The following is a 23,354-nucleotide window of genomic DNA, read 5'->3' as shown; positions in this document are numbered from 1 at the left end:
TTTTCATTCTGTCTTTGGAAAAAGCATATATCGTACATGGACCGACTCAAGAATGAACAAAACTTTGTTCGACCAAATGAATCTCGGACTCTCACTCCACATTTTGGAAATCCTTTTATAGAATAAGGATTGCAACCAGCTTCAGATGGGAGGACACATGTTCAAAAACTAGATACAACAATACTTTTCCAAATAAGATAAAACAGTTACAAAAAAAATGGAGATAGCCAAAATTTGAACAACTGTCATTCTGGATGTTCAGGATCAACTTCGTTGTTTGAAATGAGAGAATACTCACAACAGGTGAATTTCAAAGATAAGGTATCTCTTTTAGATAGTTGTCCTCCCTCTTCATGTTACTTTGACTTTTCCTAGCATGCTTAGTTGCTATCACCAGATGGAATTGCTTTTACATCTGCTATAACCTCCTAGATGGTAATATCTGACTCCTCATCTGGCCAGGTGGCTTCTGTAACTGTGTTCAATTCATTCAGGCACTTATTCCATTTAGCATTTGTTAGAGCTCAAACTTCTGCAACTGTTTTATTGAAGTCTGCTTCCAGCTTGTACAAAATATCAATAATGTCAAAAACTATTACAATATCTGTTTCTCCATTATTGTATGCAATAAATCTTTCATTCTTCAAGATATTGTCAAAATAATCAGACCATTCTTGCCATTCCCTCAACTTATTGTCATCATTAACAATTTTTTGAATGAAACCAAGTGTCCCATTAGCAATGGTCTTCATTTTATTATTTATTAATTGCATCTTTCCAAAAAAAATGCATTCAAATCTTTTACCCTGTTTATCATTTTCCTTGTGGAAATGATGATCTCCTTAGGCAATTCCTTTTTCTGGGCCAAAAAGGGTCCAACTTGTCAAAAAATGGAATGTATGGGCCCCACTTAGTGAAAAATGGAGAAAGAATTGATAATGCCTCAGAGCATTGATACTCTGTTCCTTGCAAAACAATGTAACTACTGTGGAGATTATAGGCAGCCTGCTTGAGGAGAGTTATTTAATGTGAGAGCATACTCTCTATTGTCCTTACTTCTATTTCCTTTCTTGCTTCTAGCTCTTCCACCTCCATTTGTTGATCCTTACCCATATTTGATGTATTAACATCTGATTGGGTCTCTTGATCCTTTACCTTTGTAATTGGCCTTGTTACATTTTAAAAAGTTTTTACCTCATTTTCGAGGGCAACTACCTTCTGCTCAAGCACATATGTCTTCTTCATTTCTTCCTCATACTTCTTTCTTGTCTCAAGGAATATGCTAAGTTTGATATAGCTGTTCCTCTAGCATATCCATCTTGCTCTTCCCCATGAGTGACACTGTGTTGAACATGTTGTGTATCTGGTTACTTGAAGTAGTAGTGATATTCTATAATATCACATTTCCTTGGGGAGAGTCTCCAACTTCCATCAGTGTTGGCTTATCAGATTTAGGGGCCATACTCCAAATTGCCATTGTCTTTGTATCAACATTAAAACCAGACCCCTGTAATTCTCCAGTGATATTAGTCTTCTCAAATGAGACAGATTTATTTTGTCTCCTTATTTGATCTAGCTTGAAAGATGAGCTTAGTTCCCATCCAAGGAGGAGCAACATTCCACCTCTTTTAACTAGCTCTGTTACATCCCAATTTTTGACCTAGCTTGAAATATAGACGTTGAAGTTCACATGAAGTCAGTTGGTAGTTTAATTTGATATAATCTGGTGAAATGGTAAGATAGTTAGTCGTTATGATCTCAAGTGAAGATGACATGCTAGTTATTCGTTAATCGCGAATTCATGGAATTAAGACGAAAGGTTAACTAATATGATTATTTATAATGTATAATTTAATTATAGAGAAATTCCTTGCAGGGAGCTTGTCGAAGGGGGTGGAAGCATTGTTAAAAAAGAATTAGGCAGGGCATCACCGTCATTGGACAGATAGGCATTGAGACCAAGCGATTTGTAACAGGACTCATCTTTGGAACTACATGAGTTGTTAATAATTAATTAAACTTAATTAATTAAGTTTAAATATAAATGTATTCTTAAAAGATTTTAAATTATCTTTCGTCGTATTATTTTTAATAATAGTTTATATGTGTGCATTTGTATATAAAAATATTTTTGGCATCTTTATAGGTTAATAAATTAATAGAATGATAAGTAGGAGATGATTTCCACAGCTAGTCAAATTGTGATGTGAATATCAGGATTTAACTGTGTGATTTTGAGTCAAACTCGATGACCCATGTTTCATGAGTAGTGATTCAACATGAATCCATCTCTCATGAGAATAAATGGAACACTTAGCACTCATTGGATCTAGGTGATGCTCACAGGGGTGAAGCACCGGGACTTCCCGGGAGGTCACCCATCCCAGTACTACTCCAGCCTGAGCGCGCTTAACTATGGAGTTTCCTCCACAGTTAAACCCAAAGCTTGCAACCCCATTTGCAAGCTTTGGGTTTAACTGTGGAGGAAACTCCATAGTTAAGCGCGCTCAGGCTGGAGTAGTACTGGGATGGGTGACCTCCCGAGAAGTCCCGGTGCTTCACCCCTGTGAGCATCACCTAGATCCAATGAGTGCTAAGTGTTCCATTTATTCTCATGAGAGATGGATTCATGTTGAATCACTACTCATGAAACATGGGTCATCGAGTTTGACTCAAAATCACACAGTTAAATCCTAATATTCACATCACAATAATAGAATGATGTTTTAAAAAGTACTTATAAGATTTTAATAAATTTTCAAATTATAATAATATTAATAAAACCTTTTCCCCCTTGTTCCAACGTTTCATATTTTCCAACCGATGGGAATTTCAATCGCATTTCAATCTTGTAACGGTAGAAGATGGATAGCCGATCAATATCTTTATATGCTGCCTTGTTGTTTTGGAAGAAACACAACACTTCCGTCTGTTCTTGCTCCCGCCATGGTCTCCGATATTGTCTTCCTGTAACCCGAGTTGGTGATGAATGCAAGTCTCTCTCTCTCTGCTGTGAGTTATTTGTTCCAGGCTTCCTCTAATACCCAACGACCTCTCTGCCCAAACAATCATTGCCTGTCATAACATTTTGGTTCACCACAAATTCATACAACCGAGTTAACATGAAGCCGTTCTTGCATACTTTCTGAGCGACGGGATTTAGTTTATGCTGAAGACTTCACCAAGCTGGGCGTATTGTAATCTGCAGACAAGTAAGGGTAAACCAAAAACGATTTTAACTTCTTTGCTCACGTTTTTCTTATCATCTTTTCCTGTCATCATTCTGAGTCAGGTTGAAATAAGTGTGAAGGGGTTATGTGTGCAGATTGAGTCTTAATATTACACTTGAGCTTACCATGTTTATAGAATACCAACAGAATATGTGAACCCTGTTTAGCAATAATAGTAAGTGAAGCTTGTGATATTGTGGATTAAGAAAATAATAAGACTTCTGATCTCATTCTATTTGTCTGATAATACCACTGCATTCAACCATGCTTTGCTTATAAATCATACCAATATCAGCCCGTGTCATTTATCAATAAAAATGTGATATGAACTGTTCTGTCTCAATCCATCAAAACTAATAATAAAGATCAAGTCTGAGTATCAAGGAAGATCTGAGAATGTAGAATCATAATCTCATGATTAAGTATAAGATGTAATGGATTCAGGCACCGAGGAGACACCAATCTAAAGATCTATTGATGGTTAGTGACTGCAATAAGTTGTTCTTTTCTAGTTTGCAAGTTGGATATAATATGAGTTCATTTGCTGTATCTGTGTGTATTGAGAGTTTGTTTTTCAAGAATATAGATATTAAAAATTGGTTGAAGATATAAGCGTATGAGACAAGTAAGAATGTTGTTGAAAATAGACTAGAAAACATATATGAAAACCATAAGCATATACCCTGGGAAAAACCCTCTTAACAAAGGGAAACAACCCAGCCTTCAAAGTAGTTCCTTTATTGAATAAGAGTGATTATTACAAAGTTCAGACCCGCTGTCTGATTACAAATAACTCCTATCAATAACATCAGAGCTATAATCAAAATATATGAATTGCTTATCGTCTTCTAAAGAATAAGCTATGATTGCAAATAAGGAAAATCAACTATCTTGCCAGAAGGAGTATATCGCATATATATAAGACTCTGTTCACATAAGCTCAGAAATCTTTTGTGAAACTGATGCAAGAATACAATACAAATTATATATGAATATCGATACTGCTGCCAGGAAGAGCAAAAACGTATATATATGACTCAGCTTAACAAGAAATGAAGAAGTCTAGAAGTCTTAAATGAAACTGATCGAACATCAATCCAATTCTGCCGATAAATCTTCAAACCAAAAAGATAGCTGCTGGGTGCAATAGAACTTTATTTTGTGTTGCCGTTGGTAGACATTTTCATATGAACTGTCATCGTCGACTCTTAATCATCTTGAAACTTAATAAAATAAATAAGACGATTGACGTCCATACTGTAACCGCAGGTGAATAAAATCTTTGATAATACATTCCAATAACCGCCAAAGAGATGTTTAATATAGACGTGCGGGTCCCAGAATGATATTGCAGATGACGTGTAATATATCCTGCAAAATACATTAAAGCAAACAGAAAAAATCTCCATACAAATATTGCACCCGTATTTAATATTGAATAATCATTTAATATACTGAATTTCATATAAAGCTAAAAAATTCAACACTCCCTCTTAGCTTATATGAAATTTGTAAGTTAAATAAATAGCACAAAGATCCAATTTGATTAAAATCATGAAATATCTCTTTAAAATTTTTTTTATTCATAATTGGATTTGATCAATCATGACAAATTTGTAAGACTCACAGCTAAGCCTTCATTCATGGACTCACTCAACATGAATAGTTATGGAATCTCTCAACATACCACACAACTCTTATCACGGATTTACTCAACATGATAATATCATGGACTTTCTCTACATGATATTCATTATCGCATAGTGAAAGAGCTGTAATAGTTGATCTTACAATATTTATCAGATCACACACCAAAAATAATAATAATAATAATAGGTAAATCTAAATAAACTAGACTTAGTTCCATTTAAGTCTTAAGATTTACCATTCCTAATTTTTCTCTGAAAAAACAAAATTTCACCTTAGATAGAGGCTTGGTAAAAATATCAGCAGTTTGATCTTCAGTGCTGATATACTTCAGCTCCACAGCCTTCCGAAGAACCATGTCTCTTAAGTAATGATACTTAATCTCTATATGCTTTGACTTGTCATGAAAAACTGGATTTATAGAAATTTTTATGCAGCTCTGATTATCACAGAAAATTGTAGTAGGATCAGAAGATTTTTCAAATAATCCACTTATGAGTTTTCGAAGCCAAATTGCTTCACGAGCTGCTGAGCAAGCCGCCACATATTCAGCTTCAGCAGTACTTTGAGCTACACATTTTTGCTTCCTGCTGCACCAAGTAATCATGCCTGAACCAAGACTGAAACAAAAACCAGAAGTACTTTTTCTATCCACAATACAACCAACCCAATCAGAATCTGAGAACCCATGAAGTTTCAGATCATTAGAACAAGAAAAACTCACTCCATATTGTAAAGTCCCTTTGACATATCTCAGAATATGCTTAGCTGCAGTGAAATGAAATTTCCGAGGTTCACTCATAAATTGACTCAAAGTATTGACAGCAAAACAAATATCAGGCCTTGTATTGACGAGATACATGAGAGAACCAATCAGTTGTCTGTAAATAGTACAATCAATCAATTTTGAATCAGCTGCATTTACTTGAATTCTCTTCAAATTAGATTCCATAGGAGTCATATTTGGCTTACAGTCAAGCATACCAAATCTCTTAAGAATATCAATAGCATATTTACCTTGACTGATAATGATTTCATTAGATAGTTGCCAAATTTCTAGACCAAGAAAATAATGCATTAAACCTAGATCTTTCATTTCAAATTCAGAAGATAAGCCATTTTTGCATTTGACTATCATTTCATCATCTCCTGTGATAAATAGATCATTAACATAAAGAACAAGAATCAACATGAGATCTTTATACCTTTTGAGATAAATGTTTGGATCAGCCTCATTCTTTGAAAAACCCAAACTCAAAAGATAACCATCAATGCGCTCATACCAAGCTCGAGGTGCTTGCTTAAGACCATACAATGCCTTATGAAGTTTGCATACATGAGATTCTTTGTTATGTAAAATAAATCCATCAGGCTGTTCTACATAAACTTCTTCATTAATAAATCCATTGAGAAACGCTATTTTTACATCCATATGATGAATTTTCCATTTTTTACTTGCAGTAATAGCAATAATGGTTCTGATAGAAGTGTACCTTGCTACAGGAGCGAAAATTTCATCATAATCTATACCTTCTTTTTGACTGAAACCTCTGGCAACAAATTTGGCTTTGAATTTGTCAACACTCCCATCTGCAGCATGTTTTGTTTTGAATAACCATTTAGAGGAAATAACTGATTTATCTTTAGGACGAGGAACAACCTCCCAAACTTTATTTTTTAGAATAGACTCATATTCTTCTAACATGGCATCCTTCCAAACCTGCTGACTTAAAGCTGATTCAACACATGAAGGTTCAGAGTCAATGAGATTACACATTAAAGCAGAATAATTATCAAAAGTTTGAGGACGTTTACTTTCACTAAAGGTTCCTTTAGGAGCTGAAAAATTTTCAGCTTCTTGCATAATATTCCTTGCCCACAATGGTCTCTTCTTCTCATTCAAAGGACCATTAGGTTCAGCTTCAGAAATATCTTGAATTTTCGGCGAAGGAGAATCCTCCCTCTTAGAGAAGATTTCCGGATTAGGAGAAGAATTTTTAGGAACCATAGGAACATCCAAATCAACATCAAAAGAAGAATCAGTAGATTTGGAGCAATCAAAATTTTCTTCAAAAGAAACATCTCTACTGAGTTCAATAGACTTTTGCCCTGGAATATAAATCCTATAAGCTTTGGCAGATTCGCTATAACCAACAAAAAATCCCTTTTTACTTGAAGGATCTAATTTTGATCTCTTATCTTTGGGAATATGAATATAAACTGATGAACCAAAAACTTTTAAATGACTTACATCAGGTTTAGTACCGGAGAAAGCTTCTTCTGGAGTCATATTATTAAGAATACGATGAGGACTTTTATTTTGAACATAAACTGCTGTCCTGCAGGCCTCTGCCCAAAGAAAAATCTGCAAATTTTTGTCATGAATCATAGCTTTAGCAGCTTCAACAATAGATCTATTTTTCCTTTCAGCAACTCCATTTTGCTGAGGATTATAGGGGACACAAAACTCCCTCTTGATTCCTGCTTCAACACAAAAAGACTAAAAAGAACCTGAAATAAATTCACCACCATTATCAGATCTGAGAGTCTTGATTTTCTTTTCAGATAAATTCTCAACTGAGGCTTTAAATTCGTTGAACTTGGATAAAACTTCATCAGATTCTTTGGTTTTAAGAAAATAGATCCATGTTTTTCGAGAACAATCATCAATAAAAGTAACATAGTACCAAAAACCTCTTAAAGAAGTTGATGACATTGGTCCACATAAATCTGAATGGATCAACTCTAAAACATTCTTAGATCTATTTTCACTTGAATGAAAAGGACTTTTTGAAAATTTTCCCAAGGAGCAACCTTTGCAAATGCCATCAAATGAGGAACTAAGAGAAGGAAGGCCTACAACAAACTTCCCTAAAGAAGAAAGAGATTGGAAATTAAGATGACCAAATCTCTTGTGCCATAAAAGGTTGATGTTGGAAGCAGAATGATTTAAAGCATGAACTTGATTGGCTGCAAGCTTGTAAAGACTTCCATGACGTTCACCAATAATTTGAGCAGAAATAAAATCAGAATCCTTCTTCCAAGCCATTACACTTCCATTAGAAAAAGCAATATTAAGACCTTTATCTTCCAAAGCTGATATGGAAATTAAATTCCTCTTGATACCGAGAACAAATAAAACATCACTTAGATGAAGAGGAATACCAGAATTTAATTTCAATAAAGTATTACCTGCCCCTTTAACAGAATAGGATGCATCATCACCAATAATCACTTGAAGATGAGAATCTGATTCAACCAGATTTGAGATATGATGCTTGAATCCAGAAATGTGACGAGATGCACCACTATCTATTAACCGAGTATTACGATCAGCTTGCACATGACTAGACAAAGCTGATATAAGAACAAGACCTTCTGAGTGAACATAAGAATCTTTTGAGGGAGAAGAAGCTTTTGAATCAGATATAGTCACATCATGAAAGTTGAGTTTCAGAGTGCAATGCTTAGCAAAATGACCAAGTTTTTCACATCTAAAGCATTTAATCTTGGAGAAATCTTTCTTTCTTTTAAATTCAGAAGATGAGGAAGAATTTTTATCTTCAAACCTTCTGAAAAATTTCTTCCTTCCTCTTTTCTTAGAAGTTTGAGAAGTAAGCACTTGATCTTCTACTTGAATAGATTTACGAGAACTCCCTCTAGCTTCCAGACGACACTCCTCTTGAATACAATCAGTTCTCAGTCTTTCAAAGGTTGGAAAATCATTTTTGCTACTAATACCTTGAATGAAAGATTCCCAAGAATGAGGAAGACCATTCATTGCAAGCATTACAAGTTCTTTGTTATTGACAGATTCTCCAATAGAGCTTAACTGATCCTTAAGTTCTGAAATCTTCAAGAAGAAAGAGACAACAGAGTCACCTTTGCACATCTTGATATGAAGAAGTTGCATGCGAAGAGCCAAAGTTCTGCTGGTATTGTTTATCTCATACACACTATGCAAAGAATCAAACATTTCTTTGGCAGATTTCAGATTGGAAATAGTAAGAACTAAATGATCCTTCATGGAGTCAATAATAATTCTTTTGGCCAGAATCTTATTCTTTTTCCAAGCTGCACTTTCTTTAGGATCAGAGGGTTCTGAAACTTCAGACTCCACAAATGTAAGAAGATCATTTTCTTCCAGAACTAACAAGATTCTGGATTTCCATGAGATGAAATTTGAGGCTCCTTCCAGACGATCTTCTACCTTCAATCCAGGCACCATGATTGAAAAATGAAAAGAAATCTAGTCTAGACTTAGAAATTATGAACCTGGCTCTGATACCATGTTGAAAATAGACTAGAAAACATATATGAAAACCATAAGCATATACCCTGGGAAAAACCCTCTTAACAGAGGGAAACAACCCAGCCTTCAAAGTAGTTCCTTTATTGAATAAGAGTGATTATTACAAAGTTCAGACTTGCTGTCTGATTACAATTAACTCCTATCAATAACATCAGAGCTATAATCAAAATATATGAATTGCTTATCGTCTTCTAAAGAATAAGCTATGATTGCAAATAAGGAAAATCAACTATCTTGCCAGAAGGAGTATATCGCATATATATAAGACTCTGTTCACATAAGCTCAGAAATCTTTTGTGAAACTGATGCAAGAATACGATACAAATTATATATGAATATCGATACTGCTGCCAGGAAGAGCAAAAACGTATATATATGACTCAGCTTAACAAGAAATGAAGAAGTCCAGAAGTCTTAAATGAAACTGATCGAACATCAATCCAATTCTGCCGATAAATCTTCAAACCAAAAAGATAGCCGCTGGGTGCAATAGAACTTTATTTTGTGTTGCCGTTGGTAGACGTTTTCATATGAACTGTCATCGTAGACTCTTAATCATCTTGAAACTTAATAAAATTAATAAGACGATTGACTTCCATACTGTAACCGCAGGTGAATAAAATCTTTGATAATACATTTCAATAACCACCAAAGAGATGTTTAATATAGACGTGCGAGTCCCAGAATGATATTGCAGATGACGTGTAATATATCCTGCAAAATACATTAAAGCAAACAGAAAAAATCTCCATACAAATATTGCACCCGTATTTAATATTGAATAATCATTTAATATATATTGAATTTCATATAAAGCTAAAAAATTCAACAAATGTTGCTGAATTTAGAATGGCCAATCGTGTTTTTTCTTTCTAATGCAACTGTTGAATCAAGAATGTCCAATGTGTCTCTTTTTCATTAATACAATTGCAGACTGAATCGAGATGGTCAGTAAAAGAATTCTTGTTCTTGGAAAACTGTCTTAAACCATAAATGTTTCTTTATTCATAAGAGAGTATTAAACATGTATAAAAGATATGGATATTCAGTTCAGAATGTATTACAAACATTCATACCCTGTAAGAATGAATTTATTAAAATTAAACAAGCATCTGGAAATCACGGGCTTGGAGGCCTGATGAGGTTAAGGGGGCATTTATCAACAATAAGAACCGGTAATATTAGTTATGACTTTTTAATATATATCATTAATAATAGCTCATGCATTTTCCTGTTATGATGATCTCCTGTTACCAAGTCGTATGGCGTGTTATATATCATGATGCCCAGTGAATGGTAAGATGTTCCCTGTCAATTCTGAGTAGGGAGGGCCTTTCTCATTAGAGATCGTGTGGGGATATATATATTGTGTTCCGAGGTTGGGTGGCAAAGACCCTGGCAATGTTTCACTTCTCTTAAGAGGTCAGATATGTGTCAAACAGAGATAAGCCATGAAATCAATTGTTTATCGGAAACAAGTATTATCATTTTTGTTTATGAGAAGGTAAGATTAAATTGAGGTATATTCATTGTTATCATCATTTTACTTCATATAAATGAATATTGAATATAAGTAATTATCTAATCTTGAGAAATTGTCACAGATAAGCAATCTGAAGGAAAAGAAATCCAAAGCCCTAATTGATTGCGTGATAGCTGGTACCTTGATTGATATGGTGGTATCGAAATCCCTAAATTGAATCCGTCGCTGCGGAAAGCCCTAGATAAAATCCATTGTCGCGGAAGCCCTAAATTGAATCCATGGTCGCGGAAGCCCTAAGTGGTAAAGCGGTATTAGAAGCCCTAAATAAATCGAAGGTAATTGATACCCTAATTGGTAAGATGATATGTGATGCTCTAATTTAAGTTATAGTGTTATTTAGTTGTATTCTTCAAATGATTTTTGAGATAGCAGTCGATTTTGAGAAATTGTTATAGTGTATTTGTGGACTAACCGGGTGATTGCAGAAGCATACTTATATGATCTTTAGTCTCAGTTTTTCGAGATATGTGATTTCAATTTCTGAAGTAATTTCATTAAAAGGTATTTCAAGTATTTAGTTAAGAAATTTTTGTTTAACTGACTTTAACGGTAAATCTTCTTCATATGAACATGAATGATGTAACTGCCTTATGAAATCGAAGTTATAATTGTATTTTATGCTTATGTTAGATGCTAATTTAGACCTAGGAAATCTGGATGTTACAAGCTCTCTAGCTTCATTTACAGTGAGGGTTTCATTGTTTGGATCATACTCTTGTAACTTTTGCACCAAATTCGCAACATTTTCCTGTGAATCTCCTGGCTGCAATTGTAGAGTGAGTTCATTTTGTTTAATCTTAGACAAAAAAAATTGAACACCTCTGAATTGATGGAGTCATCATCCTTCATAATCTCTTGAGCTTGGATGATTCTTTCATCTATCATTCTTGCTTCAAGCTCATGTTTATTAGGGGTTCATTCATTTTGATTGGCCTTCCTTATCAATCAGTTATGTCTGATATCATCAAATTATTTGGTCCCCCTTGGCATGATCTGTAGGGCTTCCCCCTTGCTTTGTTTGGGATCTCAATCAATTTTTGCTTCTTCCTACCACCTTAAGCCAAGGAAGAACTTTCTGGTTGCTTCTCTTTATTATCAACCTCAATTATGTCATCTTGCTCAGGGACATCAAGTTCTTGTCTATTTCTTATTTCAGGGGGCACTTGAGACATAATCTCTTCATAATTATTTAGGCGCTTGTTGAATCTATCTAAATTCCTCTCCTCATGATAGAAACCTTTGAAGGAGGGATATGTTCTTTTCATTTCTTCGTCAATCCTCACTAGCTCCTTCCATTTCGAGGTCCTATCTCTGCATACCTCCATCTCTAGGCAATTCATGATTACATCCTCTTCCCAATAAGGCTTGCTATTGGGCAAGTTGAACTTTCTCATTTGTTTTAGGGCATGCCTAACAAGATCATCGGGGTCATAAGTTCTAGCAGGAGCTGCAGGCAATAAAAATTCTTTCATAAATTCATCTAATTCCTCTATAGCATCTTTGCCAATAACAAAATCCCCAAGTTTGACATTTCTACAAACAAAAGATCCTCTTCTGATTTCGGGTCTTAAGTATTCTTGGTTCACCATAATGAGTTGCCAAAAGAATTCAACAATCCCCATTCTCTCTGGAATTTGTTTAGGCAAAACATGGGGAGGCTGGGGGCATCCATAAACCCTTATGACGGAAAGATTATCAAAAAGAAAAACTCCCTCAATCATGTTCGAATTTCCTATCCCTATTAGGGCGTACCGAAGGTCTAATTAACATTCTCACTCCCCTAGGGACCCTTTCAGTTATATTAGCTAGCATATTGGAAATTGGATATACAAAATCATTGTAGAAAGCTAAGAATTGGAATAAGGATAGAACCTTTGCTATACCCTAGTCCACAGTTGTACTGGCAAGCTTTCTCCCATCTTCTTTATTCCTTCAATGAAATCAGGATTGCTGTGCCCTATGTTCTTGTAGAGGATGCATCAACAATGAATAATGGTGGAATTAAAAATTCCCCATTTCTTCCCTCTGAGCAACTGTAATCTCATTATGCATAACATTTATTATATAGGTAACAAAATCATGCCCCACATTATGATGCAAATCTTGTATATCTAGGGCCATGATATATACGTTACTTGGAGCATTCATAGTGCCATCCAACCCTATCACCTTGTCTACTCTGAAAACTGTGTACTAAAAATATCTGCTAAAGAATTCGAAAGGCATAAAGTCTCCTACCTTCGTAGGGAGCTCACCCTTTTCCTTTTTGGATTTAGGAATGCGTCTTCTCATAACCCTACCAGTGAAGAAACTCTTCTGAATTTTGAAAGTTTCATCCATTTTGTCTTGCTCAATGATCTCTGTCATAGGTCCTCCAAGGTCGAAGACTTCTATGAATGTCTCTCTGTCCAGAGTGCATAAGACGCTCCTATCCTTTCTGTGGAAGCCATGGATCAGAGGATTGTATGCCTTTATCAAGGCCTTCACCAAATCTACATCAAAAATGACTTCAGGTATAATCAACTTTGCCAAGTTTTTGTTCCATGGATTTGAAATAGGTGGCTCACACAACCTATTGTTGTAGAAGTACCAGAAAAATTCATTACCACTAGTTTCCGGCACTCTTGCATCTCTACAGAAATTGTACAAGTCTTTGAGAATATGTGAATTCACAGTTTGAGCATTTGATGATCCTGGTAGAAAATATGCCCATTCTTCAACATACAGATTGGCTATCTTTGTTTTGGCTTGCTCAGTGTCTTGAGCAGCTTCTTCTATATTCACCTACGCAATCAATTTACCCTCGTGTCATTTTTTCAAATTTAGAATCCTCAATCACTTTTATGCAATTCAATCTCTCTGGACAATTTCACGCTCAATCTCTTCTTGGCACTAAACTCTATGAATGCTATAATTGGAATTTTGTTACATCGCCCTTTAATAGTAGTTTAGTATGGGAATGGCATTAATGACGTCTTTAAGACAACATGTATGAAAACTTTTGAAAACTCAGAAAAGCATCATAATCAGGCTTTACGGCGCTTGTACTGCCAGTGTTCAAATCCCTTTTAACGCTTTTTCAGATAGTTCTTCTCATTTTAGCAATAATGAGATTACAACAGTCACTTTAGTCTTTAAGATTTATGCAGTGACCATGCAATCCCTGCAGAAACTGTAGTAGTCTTTGAAAATATGTGAATTCACAATTTGAGCGTTTGATGATCCTGGTAGAAAATATACCCATTCTTCAGCATACAAACTCGCTATCTTTGTTTTGGCTTGTTTAGTGCCTTGAGCAACATCTTCTATATTCACTTGCGCAATCAATTTACCCTCTTCTTTTGCCATTTTTTCAAATTCAGAATCCTTAATCACTTCTTTGCAATTCAATCTCTCTAGACAATTTCGTGCTCAATCTCTTCTTGGCTCTGAACTCTATGAATGTGTAATTGGAATTTTGTTACATCACCCTTTAATAGCAGTTGAGCATGGGAATGGCATTAATGGCGTCTTTAAGACAACATGCATGAAATTTTTTGAAAACACAAAAAAGCATCACAATCAGGCTTTACGATGCTCGTATTGGTAGCGTTCAAATCCCTTTTTATGCTTTTTCAGACAATACTTCTCATTTTAGCAATAATGAGATTACAACAGTCACTTGCGTGAAACCCTTGATCTCCACTTCGCCGCTTGTCTTCATGCTTCATCTTTTAGCCTTGCGAAAGAGCGAACATCTAATCGCTGCTTCTCAGCCTATGTTTTACTTTGTGTTCATAATTGTGCGACTGAGTGATCACACAAACTTTTCTATCTCTTGACTGTGTTGCAAGGTCGCGCCTATTTATATTAACTACATTTCATGGGTTGCGAAGCCGCGAACTTCTTTAGTCTTTTGTTCGCTATTTGATTCTAACATTAACATCTTAAGCTTGCGACTGCGTGAACCATGTTAAATCGTTGCTTCATCGTCTCTATTTCTCTTTACAACTTTAATTGCGTGACCGCATGATCAAGCAAACTTCGCAACATCTTAAATTGCTTCGCCAGTTCACGGATTATATCTAACCTTACAACCTTAACTACGCGACTGAGCAATCAAGCACCAAATTTATAAGACTGTTTGTTTTGCCAGTTCGCAGGTATCCACCTAACCACATTCTTTAGCTACGCGACTGCACGATCAAGCAATCTTCATAACATGCTAACCTACTTCGCCAGTTCGCAGCTTATATTTTTCATTACAACTTAAACCTCGCGTTAAGCATTACCTTTATACTCATTGACTGTTTTGCCAGTTCACGGCTTCGTATCAAACTACAATCTTAAGCCTTGCGAATGTGTGATTAAAGCTGGTCGCTGGGTCGCTCCATCATATCAACTGTTTAGCTTTCAAGCTGCGAACAACTTCCCTAACATTAGTCCACCATTGCTGCTTGATCTTTATGCTGGATCATAACATGTTATTTTCTGATGCTTCCATGTGTCTAATTCTTGTTTTGCCACGAGGGCAATGATTGAGCTGCACAAGCTCATCACTTAATTGCGTCGCGCCTTTGCTGTTTGAATAATGCCTTCATCAATAACCGCAGACACCAAGCAAACACTGCCCAATTGACTGAGTCGTACCATCGTACCACAAAAAGGTTAAAATCTTGACATGGTAGTGATAGAGTGATAACCTTTGGCGGCATAGTCGCCACTTAAAAGGTTCAAACTTCTTTTAAAAGTGTGAAACATTTAGAGCACTTATTTAAAACAAGGAGGGTTAATTGCATGAAAACATGCATACGGATAAAAACCTAGGGATTTTCACCAAAACCTCTACAACAGGAAACATGTAACCCTAATCTCACATTTAAAACTGGATTTTCCCAATAGGTTCTCAAGATCTAAACAAGGTGAAAATATAGGCCAACAAGAGGAAAATAACAACAATGGTATGGTTTGATAAACTCCTCAATCACGATCTTTGAAGACATTATGGGCCTGAGACCCACATGAATCAATCTAAGATCAGATCAGACATTGTGTATTGAAAAGATATTAGTTATGCTAATGTTTCACGAGAACATCATCTTCCTGGATATTGCCATGGGATAGTGACTATCAACAAATTCCTGATATGACACAATAGGTATGAGATGTGGATGAGAAACAAAGGAATTCAATCCATCAGCGTACAGGAGTCATGGTATATGCACAACCATGTTAATACTCGTAATGCTAATAGCAGCAATGAATGTTATCAGCATTGGAAGACGACATCGAATAAGGAAGACATATGCATGGGCATCGAATGTAAATCCAGCACGACAATTGCATAGAGCCTGCTGCATACTGTTGTCAGAGATACTGTGATATGTGATGAACCTCCTTTATAAATGTTATGACTCCAATCTATGTGTAGATGACACTGATATATGTTTGTGCATTGAGCATATATTCTTGAGTGGCGGGTTGTTCCATTGGCTGTTGTCATGTCGTCATAAGAGACATGTCGGGCAACAAAGGGCAACAACATCCTTTACTTGTGGCAAGTACATTTTACCTGATTGAGGAGAAGAGACTTAAGGTGGGGCTGATCAACACATTGTCCAAGGGAAGAAGACACACCTTAAAATGTGGAAGCTACAATTTTTAAAAGAATAGTAATCATGGGCTCCACGCATCCACCAAGGAGGACACATAAGGCAATTGAGAAAGGTACAAATCAAATCATAAATAAAGGAAGGATTTACAGACCCCACCAACAAGGACAAATGATATGAACGAGCGACAACAATGATCGGACAAGGTAGACCTGACATAGAAGTGGGAAGGTAAATTATATTTTGATAATTATTTAATGAGATATATAATATTTTTAAAATATATTACATATGAAATGTCATTTTAAATATTAAGAATTGAGTATTACTATTATTATTGAAAATATAAAATGACGAGTTATGTTATTATTAGTAGCAGGCATGAGATAAATTACTAACATTCAAATTAATGTTAACATTTTTATTTGTACTTTTATGTGTACTAAAGAGCTATGTGCCTTAATCTCTGCCAAGAATGTTCTTGCAAGAAAAGAGGGACTTTCACACTTCATCAGACATGAGGGAGCTTAGGAGATTGAGATTCAGAGCGAGTCTAACAATTCATTACAGGCAACCTTGAATGATAGGGAGCAAATAGAGGATATGTTTCAGTCGACCTTCAGTGATCTTGGTCATATTGATTCAAAGGGGGTAAACCTAGTTGAGATTGATTCTCCAGTAATCAATAAATTGTAGCAATCAAGAGCATTGGAATTCAAATATACCTTGTGACTTTGTGATTCTAATGGGCATACCCCCTGTGTAAATCATGAGGAAGTGATGATTTCCAAATGATGTCACTTGTATTTGCAAAAGTTATTGAAAGGTGATGATCTTACAATAACTTAATCTTCTATTATGTTGGATGTTTATATGGTAAGCATTATGAGAATGTGTGTGCACATACCTTATAAACATGTTTTGAGTATATGGTGAATGTTATGCAAATTGATGTTCTAGAGGCCATTACATAGAGTACGTGGTGAATATCATACGACTTGATGTTTTGGAGGCCATTACTCACAGTACTTGGTGAATATCTTGCATCTCATTCTGGAGGCCATTACTCAAAGAGTATTTGGTTAATATCATATGCTGATATTTTGTAGACTAATACTAAAATGTGCTATCATCATATGTTGATATTCTATAGACCATTACCTTCTTCAGTACATGGTGAGCATCAAGCGTTGATGCTGTGGAGACCATTACCTAGAGCATTCGGTGAATATCATATATTTTGAAGGCCAGTACTCATGATATCAAATGTTGATAGATATCTTTTGATCAAAGATCTTGTTGACTTGATATTACTTTGAGGCAATTTGTGTGTTTACCCCCACTTAGGCTAAGAGTAAGTGTTGATGATTGGTAGCTTTAGTCGGCTAAACCTATATATAATTTATATACCCGTGTTCATCATATATGAGATGTGAGTGTATTTTATATATATATATATATATATATATATATATATATATATATATATATATATATATGATTAAGTTTTTATTATAATAATTATATAATTAATGAATAGACATTTCTCGTGAAGGGACATGTCTGTTCATGGCTTATCCTCATTTAAATAAGAGGTAGCTGCCATTTGGAAAACACATACCAAATACAATGGCAGTGCTAATACATTTGCAGAAGATCCTTGAAAAATCAACAGAATCCAAGGCAGAAACATGTCCTAGTTTGAGTTCCATAATTTGTGATACTATCAACGCAGTGCAGTGGAAATTAAACTATGAAATGGTTTATAAAGAGCAACTGCTGGGAATGTTAGAAGTTGCAACAAGAGAACAATTTGTAGAGATGTATGTGACACAATGAGTTTTGCAAGGCAATATGGATAGTTAAAATTGTTAAGAGGACAAGAAAGAAATAGTTGTTAGGGAACTACATCAACCAGACTCAGCAACCAGTAGACATTCAATGGCATACACTACATTGGAAACACTCTTAGTGTTACCAAGATTGATTTGAGACCCTGGTAACTCCAAAATGATTCAGCCAGGTGGAGTTAGCATCTTAGTTGTGATTGCTCGAGGACAACAAATCTTGGGAAGGGCAAAAGTAATTGTTAATAATTATGCAGGTATTCTTTTTCTTTGCTCTGTAAAATGCAAACAGAGTTGCAGAAAATATATAAAATTAAAGAATAAAAAGTTCACACCTACAGGTTTCTGACACTACTGTCAGAAACACAAGCTCCAACAATGCATGCTCTTAATAAAGGGTACAATGAAAGACACAGAATCAGTATATCCTACTACACCAAACATTAAGTTAGTGTATTTTTTTGAGCTTCTTCATAGGGAGACTTTCAGCCAGCCCATCCAAACCCTTTTTTGAGGTTGACATGAGAAGCATCTTGTATTTTCTTTCTTTTGACCTCTGACCAGCCATGGTAAAAGTGGGGAGAGGCCACTGTTTTGACCTGCCACCTTAGGACGCCTTTCCTCTGCAAGTCCAGGACGCTTTTCCTCTGCAAGTCCTTGAAATTGTTTAGCTGTTCCATCTTTGTTGGCCACAACGTCCTTTGTACCAATGCTTGAAGATTGAGATTCTGAAGGTTCAGAAGTATTGGCATTAATGAAGAAAACATCCTTCTGTGAACATTTCGTGGCAGCAGAAGAAAGTGGAGAAGAAACCTCTTTAGTATGCATATGGCATTCACCTTGCCCTGAAAATTCCTTCGAGGAGGTAGCCATCATGTTCTGAGGGGGTTCTGAATCCTTCCCACAAGTGACAGAAAGAACATATAATGTGTATTGTCATGGAAGAGCTTCATTCCACTATGATTAATGCTCAACCTTGGTCTTTGATCTAGAGCATTTGTGGCCATATGTCCCATCTCAAAACATCTGCATTTGAAAGGAAAACCTTCATAAAGACATCTGTTGACCATATGTCCCGTCTCTTGAGATGTCCATGTCCACAAGGATTTAGGGAAAAGTAGTATGAGTGAAGTGGAATCTATCAGAATCAATGGCGAGAAAATTATCCAAAGAGACCCCAATGGCTTCAAAGCAGTCCTCAAACCAAATCTGGAACAGGAGGTTTGGAAGACAAACTTAAACTGAAAGGACTCTTTGAGAGGGTTGAAATCTATATATTAGGTTCTAAGAAGTTACAAACTTTGCCCCAACACCTTTGTTCCTAGAGAATGGAATCCTGATCCTGCTTGCAATTGAGCACCACAATGAAGATGCATTTCCCAGAGGGATAAACATCATAAACCCCCACTTTTTCTTTAAGAACTGGTTGCCATGCCCTAGTGAACTTGTCATGTAGATCTGCTAGCCTTGGCCATAATCAAGTTATTGGAAGAATATACCCCTTTTTTGATGAGGGGTTTTGGGTGAATAGGAGCTCCTTGCAGGCCAAGCATCCTAGGCCTTAGACCTAATGCTGGAGCACTCAGCCCATGTCATGACTTCTCAAAAGGAGACATTACCATTGTTGGTAACCTTGTGAAAGGAATGTGTCATAGCAGAAGCCTCCAAACCCCCAAAGAACCAATTGAAAGGATCAGAACTATGCATTTAGAGGGGCCAGCAGCTGAGGGTACCACTGTGGGATTATGGCACAACGCAAACTGGGAGGTAGGCATGCCGCAAGCACCAGCCAGCATGAATAGACCATCTGTGTCTGTTTAGGCCAGAGCCATGATTGTTGGGGATGGCAATTGTCGTTTCCAAGCAAGGCAAGGTTGTGGAGGAAGATGTGCAAATGCATGTAAAGTTAACACAAAGTTTTTTTCCATTGTATTGAAAAGCATAAACTATGGATCTTTTTATTCTATAAAACATTGTATCGTGCAGTTCACATCAATTATGCAAGTATTATAATGAGCGTGGAATAAATATTGAAGGCAAAGAAAAGAAATTTTAAAAAAGAGAGATTACAAATTCTGTTGCACCAAGTAGGGTCATGTTAACTGCTGCTGACTTATCTGCTGTCATTCATGAAGTTTTATTAGAGAAATCACAGCCTTGTTAGTGTGAGGTTGCTTTCTTGGAATCCTCCTTGATTGATCTTCTTGATCACCTGTTTTGCAATGTTGAAAAAAGGATTTTTTTTGTCTATTATATTGGCCATAATCTATATAATATATTCTCATCGACAGAGGATGGTTTCTCTAAAACAAATTACATTTCTTGCTAGTCATATTGTAAGAGAAGAATGGGAAATTAGAAGGAAGTTTGTGGATTTTTGTATTTCTGCTTTTATATTCGTACATTAGGAATTTGATTTGGCTGCAATTTGCTTCAGGCTTTAATATTTTGATCGGTGATGGTTCTAGTGCAAGTATAATACAGCTATATACATTTCTGAGCATGTTTTGCTTTGTAATACTATCAATCATCTTGTGTTCTTGTCCCTTAATATACATTTTGATTTATATTAAATTGTGAATAACCTGAACAATTTCTTGTGACTGAATTGCAGATGAATAAGAAGCTGCAGAATCTGAAAGCTCCCAAGAAAAGGAAACTTCAGGCAACTAAGATCAGTGTTGAAGGGCGTGGTATGGTGAAATATTTCTAGTTAAAAGATTCAAATATAATTCTCGTTCCTTGTGACAGATCTGGTGGGGTTTAAATCAGAAACATAGTTATAATCTGGTTCCTTTACATTAATAATGATTTTTTTAATAAAATGCATTCAACCTAATTTTTCTATTCTTCATGGCACACACTAGAAAAACAAATTGCCATAGGGCAGCAATTCTTTTTGACATGGTGATAGAGAAAAAAAAGTTTTTCTGCATTCTTTGTTATGTCTTCTATAAATGCATGGATAATGCATAAAACCCAGATTTTTGATCTATGGAATCAAATCTACCCAGCCATCTTTGTAACGTTCATCACTTTTCAGTAATCTTGGTTGTATCTATGATCCATTTCATATTGGTACTGTTCTGGGATATTCATTGCTGTGCTTGAAAGGCTTATCGATTCTGGAGATTCACTTAATGAAACTGCCTTCTTTATGGATCATGATGAAATGTAAATCCTTAAGGTTGAAGCAAGTTTTGGTGTGCTCGAGGAACTGAGGCTGTATTTTCAATATTGTACCAAGAAGTGGTGTGGTTCTTATTATGTACTTACAATTTTGCCTGCTTATCGGCTCCTATATGGCATTTTTGTAATTATATGCAGGATGGTGTGGGGTAATCTTTTGCATTTATATGCAGGATGGCATCAGCCTATTCAATAAGATGTAAACAAATTCAAAGTGATTTAAACTTCACATAAGAACATGTCAAATTGTTTTCTTGTGTCATTGGGGTATCTATGTCCAATATTTGCCCTTATTTTTAAGGGGTCTTTGCATTTGATGATCTTTACTGCATGTCTTTGACTGAATATAACAAATTTATTGAAACACTCAATAATTCAATGTTAACCTTGTTGCTTGATCAAACCATCTCTGTAGTTAACTTCAAATGATTTTTCAACAGAGCATACTTTGCATGCTGCTCAATTTATGTTGATATGAAGTATACCAAGTTCTTGTTGGGCTCATTCTGACTCACGAGGGTAACAGCTTGCATGAAAAGACTATGTTGTTGCATCTGTGGCATTTTTAGGGTGAAATATTAATGTATCATGATACAAAATAGACAAAATGTTATTTACAAGTGATAAAAAAAAAATCTACCATATCTAAATATGAGTTTTAAATTAGAGCTTAAATTTTTGACTTTGTGAGCAATCATTTCACTTATTCTTTTGTGGTTTGTTAATTTCAATGCAAGGGGAACCCCTTGTGTTAACAAGGGCTTCTAGCACCTACATGATTGATGTAAATTTGATGTGTGACGAAATGTCTTATAAAAAAATCCTTTTTTTAAAAGTCAATTTCAACTCTCTTAATTTTGTAGATATATTTGTTGGAGGGGTCAATTCTTTAAATTTTTTTATGAGTGATTTTTTTTCATTATCTTCCCTCTTATTATATAACCAATCTTGAAATGGGTTCAAAGGAAGCAGGCTTCTTGCTAAGTTGTAAAATGAACTACATACCTATTGAAGATCCAACATCAACAACATTGAAGCATTAGAAAGTCCATATTGACAAAGGTTTCATCAAGTAAGATGAATATTTAAATTTGTCTTTCTTATTTAGATACTTGTCGCTTTCAAGTCTAATTCCTAAATGTGTTTTGACCAAGGCAAGTCCCTCTCCCCAACCAAAATAAATATTTCTTGTGGACAAGAATAGGTCATCAAAATTGCAAATTTGAATCTAGAAACTATTAGCCAAGGGCTTCATGAACAATTTAGGTAAACTTTGTTTGTGTGCATTGAGACCATGTCCATCATCTCCTAAACCTACTAGTAGATGTTACCCAAATTAACTTGTACTTGGAGATCTCATTTTTTTAGGGTTTTATGAGTTTTGATTTCAAATACACAGTCAGCTTTCTTGTAGTAGTTGCACATTTGTAGTTTTTTAAAGGACACTTTCCCTTGGACATTTTAAGGTTAGTCTTATTTATTCTATTTCATATCATATTATATATATGTTTTCCTATTTTAAAGAGTGCATATGTATAGCTATTGGATGTACCAATTCAACTTTTACTAACTTCAAAAAGCTTAAACAATCTTATAAAACCTCTTGGTCCATATAGTAACTCATTAGCAACTTAATATATTCATTCATCACTTAACTCTCTATTTATTATATGTTGACTAACAGTATATAAACATGAAATAATATGCATCACACATATAACATTCACACATATATGACACCAACATTTAACGTGGAAACCCAATTTGAGAAAAATCACTAAGTAACATGCTACCACTTTTCATTGTTTTGAATGAGTCCAGTTAAGCGCTAACTTTGTTAAAGGTTACAAAACACACTGTTAAATGCTTTAATCACCCTATTAGGAGTGACTTGGTTAGAGCACTTTGGATCATTTCATTAGAATGTCACTTTGATTAAAGGATGTATTAAAGGATTTACAAAATGACTGTTAAGTCAACCTTGATTAAAGGATT

At 35.3% G+C, this 23,354-nt stretch overlaps 1 protein-coding gene across 4 annotated transcripts in view; it reads left to right on the top strand.

The window, feature by feature from the left end:
- LOC149576377 (protein IWS1 homolog 1-like) overlaps positions 1–21,621 on the top strand; it is a 54,238-nt gene extending 32,617 nt beyond the window's left edge. For 2 of the 4 annotated variants that reach the window (XM_089817077.1, XM_089817073.1), the window contains exon 12: positions 20,785–21,621. In XM_089817077.1, the coding sequence (XP_089673203.1) occupies positions 20,785–20,883 (99 nt within the window). In that variant the 3' untranslated portion in view covers positions 20,884–21,621. Of the gene's footprint in view, positions 1–10,793; positions 11,008–20,784 lie in introns of those variants that run through there. The other 2 variants (XM_089817080.1, XM_089817078.1) reach the window with 2 other exon arrangements.
- Positions 21,622–23,354: the final 1,733 nt, after the last annotated feature.

This window comes from Cupressus sempervirens, chromosome 1 (genome assembly GCF_028749045.1).
Source record: "Cupressus sempervirens isolate cs-2001-9-10 chromosome 1, ASM2874904v1, whole genome shotgun sequence".
Lineage (NCBI taxonomy): Eukaryota > Viridiplantae > Streptophyta > Pinopsida > Cupressales > Cupressaceae > Cupressus > Cupressus sempervirens.
The sequence above is the reverse complement of the archived record's forward strand: the minus strand, read 5'-3'. Positions and strand labels throughout refer to the sequence as shown.